At 26.0% G+C, this 13,222-nt stretch overlaps 1 protein-coding gene across 2 annotated transcripts in view; it reads left to right on the forward strand.

The window, feature by feature from the left end:
• The window catches only part of LOC112601346 (unconventional myosin-XVIIIa-like), a 56,427-nt gene that overhangs the window by 9,718 nt on the left and 33,487 nt on the right, over positions 1 to 13,222 (forward strand). For both annotated transcript variants that reach the window (XM_025348921.1, XM_025348920.1), the window contains exons 4-5: positions 17 to 697; positions 758 to 826. In XM_025348921.1, the coding sequence (XP_025204706.1) occupies positions 17 to 697; positions 758 to 826 (750 nt within the window). The remainder of the gene's footprint in view (positions 1 to 16; positions 698 to 757; positions 827 to 13,222) is intronic.

Below are 13,222 nucleotides of genomic sequence, written 5' to 3' on the forward strand. Positions count from 1 at the left end.
TTGTATCATTTTTTAGGTGAGAAAATCATTAAAACTACGTACAAGGCGTAAAGAAAAACAAAAGTTGCCTAGTGGAATTACTGCAGATTATAGTGCCAATTTTTTTGCTCCATTAAATCGTGATGAGACTGACGAATCAGTTCAAACCCCCCCTCTTCCACCTCGTAGAGGTATTCTTAAACCTCCCCCAATTTTAGAACATGGACCATTACAAGATCTTGACTCAGATTCTCTTCTACAAACTAATACATTAAAAAATGAATTAATTGTGTATGAAAACGTTCCAAGAGTATCAAGTATTGATAGTCTTACTGACTCAACAACAAATAGCAGTTTTGCTACACCGTTTAACCTTAGTCCATCTGGCAATGATTATTTAACTGATGAGTTTGATGAAAATTTAAAACTTCCATTTGTTCCAATTGTGAAAGTAGAGCCTCGAATATTGACTATTAATAGAAGAGCAGGACCTGGTAGTGATTTTGGATTTTCATTAAGACGTGGTCTTGTATCAGAAAATACAGCTAAAAGCTTGAAACCAGTGATTTTTGCTGAGCCAGGACAAGATAAAACACATTACACTGGACTTCTTCCTGGAGATAAATTAATAGAAGTAAATGGCAGTCCTGTTTCTGATAAAAATAGAGATGAAATTATTGATATGATCAAGTCATCAGAAACAAGTGTAACTGTTAAGGTAAATTAATTGAAATTAACATTTGTTATTGTGATTAAAAATTATGTATATTAATTGTAGGTGGAGCCAGCTTTGGAGCTTTATGAATTAAGTCAAACATATTTAAGGAGTCAATCTGGAAATGCTTTTGTAAGTTAACAGTTACTATTTATTTGTGATTATTTAAAATAAACAATATACAGTAGACTTTCAGATACTAGATTATTGTACAGCTGGATTACTAAGATTGTATTGTATTATATTATGACTATTGACTAGTGTATAAGAAGTAATTTACTATTTTAATTTGAATTCTGCGTTATAAGTTTTGGAACTAAGATAATTTAAACAATTGGTTTTGAGCCATATACGTAATAAATTGAACTAAAGGTAGTACTATGCTATATTAATGAGTTAAATAGGAAGAAGTGAATAGTTATCCTTATTACATATTATTTAATGTTAAATAATTTAAACATTATTATTTAGATTACATTTTGTCATAAATTATTTGGCTATCATGAAAAAAATTCTGGGTACCATAATCCATACTTACCGAGTAAAAATTTTATTTTAACTAGTTTATTATAGTTTTATATTTCATAGTGTTGTATGCTTGATTCTTATGTTTTGTTTCTTGATTAGATGATCAAAAATTTGTTTGTGGAAAATAAGTTATTAGACTAATATTTGACAGACAATACTCTCTCTTTTTTTAAAAAATTAGTGAAAATTAGATTTCTTATCTGAATCTGTATCCTTTTAGGTTCTTTCTCTTCATATAAATATTTTTCTAAATTATGTTGTACTTAAAATGTAACTATTAATGCTACTGACATAATAACATAGTACTACTTTTCAATTACTTAAAATTAAATATAACATTATATATTTATAAATAAAAAAATTGCCTATATAAAACCCCTTAAAAATACGGTGCTAATATCAATTTGTCCTCCAAAATACACTACGTAAGTAATAGCCCTGTCCTGAAAATGTTCGAATTGTTAAATGTTGATTGATTGATATTATTTACTATAATAACTAGTATTTAAATTCTATTTAAGTATTTTAAGAGTATTCAGATTAGATTTTTAAAGAATTCTTTACAACATTAAAATACTAATATTTTTAAACAATATGTTTGTGTAGAATAAGGCAAGGCGTATTCTAATTAAAAAAAAGATGATATTGTAATATACTATTTAAATCGTTTAAAAAATTTTCGCACTTATAAATATGGTCCTTAAAATTGATAAGTTAAAATTTAATAATATATTTATCTTTGTAAAAAATAGCCTAGAGGTATTTAAAAATTAAAATTTATATTGTACCTTTAGAGTTTTGATCAAGGGATTGATGAAATTTAAAAATATATCTGAAACCAATCAAAAGGGATGGTGACATAAGTCTATTTTAAAATTTTCTAATATAAGTAGAAATAACAGAATTTTTTTCTAAGTTATCAAAATTGCCTATACTAACTCCTTTTAAAATCATTACTATTAACTTATCATTTGGCTTATTATTCATTATATTTTGCAGTTGTAAATTAACATATTTATTGTTCATACATGTTAAATGTTTAAATATTTTGGTGGACCTCTTTAATATTGATTAAAAAACGTTGGCCATAGTTATCATAAATTATCTACTTACAAATACAGTTCATCAGTTATATAATTTTTATTCAATGTAATTTAAACAGTTAAATAAATAATTATAAATTAGTCAACAATTGTTTTACCAATACAAATTAATCTTAATATCTTAGAATTATTTTTGTGTGTTAGAAATAATAATATACATTATTGTATTAAGTTTTTAGTCAAATATTTTGTCAACACTTTAACTTTAAACGCTTTTAAAATAATGTTTTTCATGTATTCTCAATATTTTCAATCTGTTATATGAACAAATTAAGATTTAAATTAAATTAAATTTTTTTATCAACCCTTTACAAAAAAGAATTTGAAAATTGGAAATACTTATTTAATAGCTTAAAATGAGTTCTTATATTTTTAAAACTTCATTATGTTTATTAAAAATTAATCATCATTGAATAATCAATACACATTCATTGTTTGCTCAAAATCTAGAAATAAGAAGAAATCAAAATTTTTATTTAAAATAAGATTTCTGCCAAAATGATTTTTTTTAATATTTGTTATTCAAACTGTAGTCTAGCCTCAATTGACCTGATTTTTTTTACCAATAATTTATATTAGAATTTTTTAGATATGATATAATTTCAAAATATCTTTGCATGTTTTTTACTATTTATAAATATTTTAAATTTAAATTAATTGCTAATAAATTTATTCTATTAAATTTAATTAAAATTTTTCTGATAAAAAAGATAAATATCAATTGTATTAAATAGTAGTGTGTATAATAATAAATTTAAAAAAAGTTTCATTTAAGTTTTAAACCATTTGGTATTCTAATTCTAATAATACATCATAAATTATAGTGCAAACAATCTACATAATAATTATAATATTATAATAATAGCTATTCACACAAAGAAACAAATATTTAACAATGTTTGTTTTGGTGGACACATGATGATATTATGGTATTGAAAAATATCTCAAGGTTATAGTATTTGCTAGTATGCATTCATTGAATAGTTTTTAGTTTTCTATTGATCATTATATTATATTAATAATATGTTTTATGATGAACAATATAGATTATCAACGGTTACTAAAATGTAAATGTAAATTATTTTGATTCAATGAAGATAGAAAATGTCAATATAATATAATAGTTCATTATTTAAGTTAATAAAATAATAAATTTTCTTATATTCACTTTTGACAAAACAATTTTAGATTATATTTTTATTCTGGATCGGACTAAAAAACTTTTTGTTAAATTTTTATCCAATAATAAAAAATAAAAAACTCGTCTTTTTTTTATGTAACATTTTAAGCATAGATAGAATTTAAAAAAATTTGCCAAACCAGTTTTCGACAAAACTATTTTGTTATTTTTTGCATCTAATTAAAAAATGTATAATTCAGACTATATGTATACAGAGACTTAAATTCTTCACCAAAGATAAATTTTAACATTTTTGGATACATGATATAGTTTTATTTATTTTTATGCTATTCATACTTTTTGAAATTTTTGAATTTTTAGATTTTGTACGAAGCAATGAATATATTGATTTTACGATGATGTGTGTTTCGTAATTAATTTTTTTTTGTCTGTCGTAATTGTTTGAGGCAATAATAATGCTTCATTTTTCAATTTTGTGGGTAGTTTATGGTAGTAAATTGGGTTGAGTTGGTATTTTAGAATTAAAATTCCTAGTACTTTTCAAAATAATTATAAAATATCAAAATTAATGAAAAACAGAAAATTGTACACAAAACTAGTTGGTGTTAGACAAAATTGATTTTGTTTCGCTTTAGACAAATTGGTACCGTTTAAATTTGTGATATATTCCATTATTGATTATGTTGGTTCCCACTTTGATTGACCATAAAATTATAAAGTATTCATGTTTCTCTTTCTAAATTTACAAGTTTAAGATTATAAACTTAGAAGTAAAATGGTTAAAAATGTGCGTTGATGATTGTTGAAATGAAAACCATTTGGTCACCACTCATCACTTATAGAAACTAATAATAATAATTAAAAATTAAAACAACAATTGATAAATTGAATTTAAAATTTAAATTTGTTAAGCTATTGTTTAATTATTTTATTCGTGTAGGTGTCTCATTAATGTAGTCAGTTATACAGTTTTCCTAGTACAGTTGAACTTGGTTATCTCGAACTTATTTAACTCGAAATCGTCGATACCTCGAACTTTTTCTCCGATCCCTAGAATTACTTATTTAAACAATGTAAAAAAATATTGTTTAACTCGAATATTTGGGCGTGACCCGTTTCGCTCAAGTATGACTGTATCCGTTTCGGCCAAATTTTGTAATTATAAGATTTCCATTTCACCCAGACTAGTTTATACCAATTTAAAATTAAGTTAGGAATTGTTCAGTCAACTATTGTTGTACTATATATTTAAGTATCATTTAGCGTTACCCAGAGAACACCCCGAGGAGTCTTACACGTATTCGTCGTAAGCACTTTACTCGCTGTATTACATGCCCATAGACTAGGAGTAAATTTACTATCCTCAGAAATATAATTGTTTATTAAATAATCACAGTATTTAATAACTCTATCGTCAGTTGGGCATTCTGACATCAAATCTCGTTTACTTTTTAAAAAAACGACTATATTGTTTATACAATTTGTGTGGTTAAATTTATAGTGTGAAGTATTAAATATATTTGTGACAAAATTAAAACCTTTGATTGCATGTGAATTTTTTTTTAAATAATTTGTTTAATGTACTTGTTAATACAAACATTTTTTTTAACGTGAAGTAAATTTAAAGTTTAAAAAAAAATTTTGGAGAATAAAGAGTCGTATCGGCCTCCTCGTGGTGTTCTCTGGGTAACGTTAAATGATACTCAAGTATAATGTACAACAATACTTGACTGAACCATTGCCAATTTAATTTTAAATTGGTATAGAACTAGTCTGAGCTAAACGGAAATCTTACAATTATAAAATTTGGGCGAAACAGGTCCCGCTCGAATATTTTCGTGGATAACTCGAAGTTTTGAATTTTATTAATATTATAAAATTGTAATATTTCCCTCGTGATACTTATGTATATATTTTAATATCGAAAATAACTAATAAGGTCATTACTCATTAGTGTTATCGTTACCAATAAATGGTTTAAAATGATTCATTACAAACGTTGCGATTAACAGCAAAACTCAAACAAAAATATATACCTTTTTGAAATAATTTTCTAACCCCATTTTTATTGATAGATACATACCTCTTTAAAATTACATATACATAATTCATATATAAATACTGTACATAATATATAATATAAATACTGTTTTAAAAATTTTTAATTTGGATAACTCGAACTTTTTTCCGGTCCTTTTAACTTTGAGTTAACCGAGTTTGACTGTATTAGTTATTTTTTATCGTTTACTAGTAAGTTTCCTTTTATTAATCTACTTGTAGTAATATATGACAAAATTGAATATGATTTAACTACAGGGTCCATATTGATAATTTGAACGAATTATACATAAATATATAATTTTATGTTGAAAAAAAACCTCGAAAAGTTGCTACTAAAAAAAATTATTCTAATCATTAAAAAAAAGAAAATCATACTGAACTATCAATTCAGTTTTCGCTTATACCGTTCAACAATTTATTTAATACATCAAATTACTGATAAAATATCATCGTCATTTGAAAAAAAAGAACATTGTCTTTGTGTATTTCTTTATATCATTCAAACATTTAATCGCATTTGGCACGATGTGTTGTTGTTTAAATTAAAATCGATTCTACCTGTTCTATATTTCTTTAATCTAAAATCATTTATCAAAAACTGATTTTTCACTGTTGAATTAAACAATTTTTATACTATAAAATTAATGTGAGAGTACTCTAAGGAAATGATCATCTCCTATCCTCTATATAATATATGCATATCAGATATCCTCAGAACAAGTAATATAATCTTATACACAAACATATGCTGATGATATACAGTCATACTAGCATCAAATAAAAACTCAGACATTACTGCCCTACCCTCAATATTTAATATCTCTTAAATCGGATCTTAAATAGGATAAATAAATGAAAAATTAAGACAAACGAATACAAATTAGTTTCAGTAAGTTTTACTCTTAAAAAAAATTATTGTCCTTAAATTATTTATCAATAACATGCCTATATCATTTCAAAATGTAACTAAATACTTAGGAGTAAGGAGTTAATTTAAACAAAAGACTAACTTAAACTTAACATACAAAAAGCAAAAGAAAACAATCCAATACTCGCGTAGATTTTCTCCATCCATTATTTTTACTCAAACAAGTTTAAAAAATAAAATTATATTACACAATATAATTAAAAATCATCTGGTCATATGGTATTCATATCTGGGTGCTAAGCCAAACCCTTTAACATATGACCATTGTAAGATTTTTAATCCATATATATGTCTTATACAAATCACTGAAGCCTCTTATGAGTACACACAAATCCAAACAGTTAACAAAGAAGTAATTGAAAAAAAATGTCATTCTAAATTTTATTCAAACTAGGACCCACTAATCTCTCGTATGTAATCAATCGTCATTCCCAGCAACTCACCGAGAAGACTTAAAAATATCGCTTAGAAACACTATTATTTAAATAATTCTAAAAAAACCCGCTTCCTCTTAAAACTCATCGAATTAATTAGTACAACTTTTGTTACATTTCATCATTTAATTTTATCATTTACTTATTATGTTTATTTGTATAGATTGTAAATTAAGCTTTTCTTAATAATAATATTAAAAAAAATTTCGTACAAAAAATAAACAAATAAAAATTTAGAACCAATTCAGGTCCTTCCAAAATAACCATAAATATTTTTTATGAACGTCTGAAATTTAAATTTTGATGAATTTGTATATTCATGCCTAAAATACCGATTTCTATATGTTGTAATTTAAAAATGTGTAATCATAGATACTTGTTATTAAATGTTTATATTATCATTTCTTACTCATATGATATTTATTTTTAAGTACTTCGACTCGTTTTGAACTATTTATAGGTATTTGAAATTTAAAATTTTTTTTAGTTATTTTTAGATAAATGCTGATAAAAAAATTTTCGTCGGTTCAAAAACCTTGAAACTTTAATAAAAAGTTTTTCTATTATTTTAGCTATTACCAAAAAATCCCAAAAAGCCTAATGCTCCTTTTTAAATTTGTAATTTATAAATAATATTCATAGAAATTTTACGTTTGTACCTAAATAATATTATTAGAATAGTTACTACAAGGGTTTCCATACGAAATACTAGTATAGCTACATACATTATGTGAATACTTTTGGAAAAAACAGTTAAACATACTGAATGACTTATAGCGAAATAAATTACTAATTGCAATATTTAGTTTAACGAAAAATAAATAAAGGTTGATTAATTGTTTTCCTTTAGAATTATTTTTCGTATGCACTATGATATGAAATATTATAATGATTTATCATTGAATTTAAATTTAGCACATTCATTACAGTGTGTATAGCTTATTATTTTTTTAAATTAAAACACATTATTATTAATAGTTATCACTATTATTACTCAATAATCAAATTAAAAACATTTATATTTTATTTTTAACATGCAGCTACTAAACGTATAAATAAAAAAACATAAGGTCATAATCTATATTATGATGTATGTACATTGTACAATGTACAGTGATTTAACAATTGATGTTTAGAAATTTTATTTTCTATAGAAGTTATTCAGCTTTTGAATTTAAAAATTATACGAAAAATTTTAGTTATAATTTGTCGTGCTCTGTCTTGTAAGAGCATTACATAATATACGTTTTGTTTTGTAAGGTTAAATGTTAAAGTAAATTAATGAACTATTATAAAATTTAAAAGTAGCAGTGTTATCTTTGTACATAGAATTCTTTCTCTTATTTTAAGAAAAAAGTTAATAAAAATAATTTATTTAATTTGAAAAAATTTATTATAATTATCATAATTGTGCATATTATTTGCATAAGTAGCAGGTTATTTGATTAATTACATTGCATTATACAGAGTTAAACGTATAGGTTGTTCGTAAATAATTAGGCAATTTTGTTTAACTGATAATTATTTTGAAACATAATTAAAATACTTTTAGATATATTGAATATTATTTATACAATAGATATTTAGAAATTTGAAAATCATGTCACTGAAAAAACTTTAGTTTTTGTTAAACTAAAAAAACTAAAAATAATGTTTTATTTGAATTTGTTTTAGTATTTTATGTATTTTTAAAAAGCTTATAGATAATTATTTAATTGACAATAATACTTAATTATTTTTTCTTAATTTATTTGTTTTTACAGACTATTAGCATTCAATTTTTTCGTTATGTATGTAAAAAATTAAACTGCATATTATATATTTTTATGCGGCATATCTATCTAATATTGAAATTTATAAAATGTTTTCAAAATTTACTCCAAAATGAGTGTTTATATTGAATAATATATTTTTTTTAATATGTGTTACAAAAATGAATAGACAATTATATAAGGGTATATTGTATATTGTGTATAAATTATTATTTTTCTATTTAAAATTTGGATTGCTCTGGATATATTATAATTGTGCAATACCTACTTAAACTTTATCTGAAAAAATACCATTTGAACGACTCATAATTTACTCAGTTAACAGTTATTTTCTATATTTTATCTAAAACATATTTATATAATTTTTATAACGTTTATATAATAAACCTGAAGTTATTAGCCTCATATTTTTGTTTAAGGTAATTAAGTTATGAATATGAGTTTGTACAGGTATTATAATTTTTTATATTCACAAATATTAAGCAAAACTGAAAACATTTACAAATATTCATTAAAAAAAAATAAAAATATTACGTAGGTATAATAATTTAGATTTTTTTACTTTGTAGCTTTTTAGAATATAATTTATAACGCCTTTAGAGGATATTTATTTAGTTAGATACAGTTTAAGTATAGAAGCAACAAAACATTTTTATATTATTCGATGAATAATTCAAAGTAAATTAAAATTAATAAAAATATATATCGGAGATAAGATAATAAGGTATAATGTAAATAATGTAATATATAAATTTAAGTGTGTCATCTATTATACTTCTCCATGTTGCCTATATCTTTACTGTTTAAGTAGATAATCAGTTTAACATTTCAATTGCACATTTAACTTTCTGGTATTTATAAATATGTAATGATGTAATATACTGATAAATATTAACGTTATTCATGTTTAATCTAAATAATTAGTATATATTTGAGCCTTACATCATTTGCGTATCGTCTGTTTACTTGTGTCAAAATATCGTACATCATTTGCGCATCAGCGTTAATTATCGTTTGCGCATCGTTAGTTTTACCTGTATCAAATTATCACACATCAATTGCGCATCAACATGATGCATAATAGAATTGTATAAAAATAATTTTTCATAAATTATATGTAATAAATAGATACAAATAATTAAAAATAAATTGAATTATAGTCATGATTATATAAATAATGCACATATTGAAATGAACACTTTTGTTGGCACATTACAGTTATAGTTAAAATTCAAATATACATTAGTTCGAGTAAAAATTAATTGAAAACAATAAAATTTCGGACATTTAAATATGATCTCACAAGTTTTCAATGTTTTTCTTTCCGTATAAAAATACTTTTGGAAAATTATTCCAGCTTTTCCAAGATTTGAATTAACAAATTTGAATTGAATCATTCTTTCATGTACACAAAACTCAAAAGTTAAAATAACAGTATAAAATATAATGTTCACGTCTCTACAGTGTTGTCTTACGCATTTTACTATCCAGTAATCTACTATCTTGTTTGATATACTCATGCGATAAAAATCGATTAGTCAACCGTACATCTTAGTTGTGCTGTTGCTAAATGATTACTTATACAATATTATCACAATGTTATTCTTCATAATATTATATATTCAAAACAGAAATATCTATACAATATTTGAAAATTGGATGTTACGAGAGTAAATTTGGAAATGTACGAATTTTAAGATCAAGGTTATAAAAGAAAATAGCACTTTTGAGTATACACCTTTTTTTAGTTCTATTATTAAATAATATTGATGCGCAAATGACGTATGTATAACTCAGAAATCGAACAATACGCAACTGTCTTATAAAAAAGGTCGTAATTAACAATAGCTATGCGTAAACGATAACCGGCGATCTTTAAATTATTATCTATTGGATTGCATTAGTCATCATAATATAAAGTAATGGTGTAATTGTCGACTGTTAACTCCTAAGTAAATAATGGCGCGAACCGTGGTAAAAATATGAGTTCAAAATTGATATTAGAATCTTATAAAATATATAATTAAGTTTCCAATTGTTTTATCTGAAAAGATTAGATACATAATATAGTTAGACTGTAAAAATTAATATTTCCTCTTCCTTCTTTTTTCATATATAGATGATTAATATTATGCTTCAGGACTTAAGTGTTGTTACGTGTTCGGTGCATAATAACGTGATTAATTAAAAACAGTTTTTTTACTAAATAACATAATATTTATTACGAACTATTTATTGTGAGTAAATTACTATTATTGAATGCTTGATAAATGTATTATTTGAATATTATAAACTTAAAAAAGTAAAAATATAATGTTATAGTCAATTAAAATTAATTCTAAATAATGGTTAGACGTTAGTGGTGTCCTTTAGTATGGGTAATCTGTGATTAATGGAGGTAACATAGGTGATTGATTTCTTACCTAGACAAGTCGCTCTCGCATCATACAATTTTTGGAAAATAGACGATACATTTTTTCGAACTACGTGTAATAAATAAGCTCATAAGTAAACATACACAAAATTCGTTTTGTCGTAATACTCATTTCATTGCATAACACTACGAACTTGCAAAAACGATTTTTTCGAAACTCTAGAAATCGTTAAGAACGATTTGGATGGTTTAACACCGTTTTTCATTAAAACCGACCAGCGACCACCAACGGAAATTATAGTTTTTACCCATTTGCCAGTAACGTTATGTCGGAATTTAACTACACCATATTTTTGTGTAAAATTCCGTTTATTTAATAATATATAAAACATAATTATTTATACAAATTGAATACATTCATATAGTATTCAGCTCTATTTGACACAGTTTAGTGGAAATCCGGCTTAAACCATGATGTGTATGGAGGTATGACAATCGTCTCAATAATGGATTTATATATCATGGTATGTGTTAGCCTCTTTAACCGTGGTCCACATTACGCACTGTATTCACAAGCTAGTGAGTATATACGCCACTATATTTTCCGTTGGCCTGTCTCACTTACTGCCCTTTTACTTCGTGTACGTCTTGCCGTATAATACTCTCAGACAAACTTTATTGTTAACAGCACGTCATCCGCTCATTAAGTTTATTGGTGTGAAATGGGACAAAATTTCTATTTATTATTTTCAAAAAACATATAAAAATAATAAATAATAATTAAATTCATTGTTCATTAGGTATGGTAAGTTATACTCTTATTACCTATAGGCTTATAACTAATAAAAAATAATTTCTAACGATTAGAAAAAAAAGCTAGGATAGTAGGATCATTAAATAATATTTATAATAATAATAATAATAATAGTAATAATAATAAATGTAAATGTACAAAAATCTGTATAAAAAAAATGTCGTCCTTACATAAATGTCATCTGTCTCCCTGGAACCTTTAAATACGTTTTAGGGCCCAATAAAACGATAGTAGATAATAGTTAATAAATAATCTTATATGTATGTTTGTTTTATTTTTGGGAATTGTTTAGATATAAATTATAATATAGACGATAAAATTTGATCGGTTGAGCATAAAAAAGTCTATACAATATTGCTATTAATCTATTATTATTTTAATTAATTTATATATGCATTCAGTTAGCTTCAATCATAATGTGCAACTACAGTTTGTTCGACTTCTCTGTGCACGGTATAATAGTAAATAGTTCTAGTCGTCTTTATAATAATTAGCTATCGCAGCTTCCAACAGTAATATTGTAATCGGGAAACCTTGGCATTCGCAATTAGCATAGTATTGCGCGCAATCACCGTTAAAACAGTTTGCCAGTGTATGATATAATGATAACGCTATATACCGAGTATTCGGATCGGTATAAACGCAGTAGGTACGTAAAATATTTATAAGTGGCCGGCAACGTATTTGAGAGTATGCCTATATAGTACCTATAGTTATATAGTTACGGATTGCGCGCAGAATGCCGTCGTTATTGTACGTATCGCCGAGCTACATTTTTAAACGAAAACCTATGCAAATAGGTAATAACAATTATTATTGGCGTGCGTCCGTGAAGCGGAATCGCACGCAACGTAAAGTCGTACAGAAAACGTGCTGACGGTCGCCGAACGGTTAATGAATAATGCGATTAGGTCGAAACTTGAGGCCTGCGAGCCGGCGCCCGAGAGTGCCACGGCCGGTGGCCCTGTCGCGCCACGGCACCAGCGCCGGCAGCCGGCGCCCGACGTCTGCTGACGCCTCGAAGAGGGCTCGCGGCGATCCCTTCGGAGCGGCCGTCGGCGGTGGCGCCGTGCCGGCCCGCGTTTCAATATCTCGCGACCACTTTGGGCGGCCCGCCGACCGCTGACCTTGCAATGCGCCCGGCGGCATGGTTAACATGTCTCGGTGTACGCGGCGACGGCGGAAAGCGACGCGCAAAACGAATATAACGCGCGTGACGCGCGTTGCATATATTATAATATATGTTGTTAAATCGATCGATCCGCCGGTAAACGTAAACAGACTTTGGACATAATTTTAGGCCCGCGACTGCGATTCGAGTCGAATGGACGCGGACAACCGTCGGAGACAATTCGACAATCACGCATGGGATC

This window comes from Melanaphis sacchari, unplaced genomic scaffold (genome assembly GCF_002803265.2).
Source record: "Melanaphis sacchari strain LSU unplaced genomic scaffold, SCAv2.0 Contig77_pilon_pilon, whole genome shotgun sequence".
In the NCBI taxonomy this organism is placed as follows: Eukaryota; Metazoa; Arthropoda; class Insecta; order Hemiptera; family Aphididae; genus Melanaphis; species Melanaphis sacchari.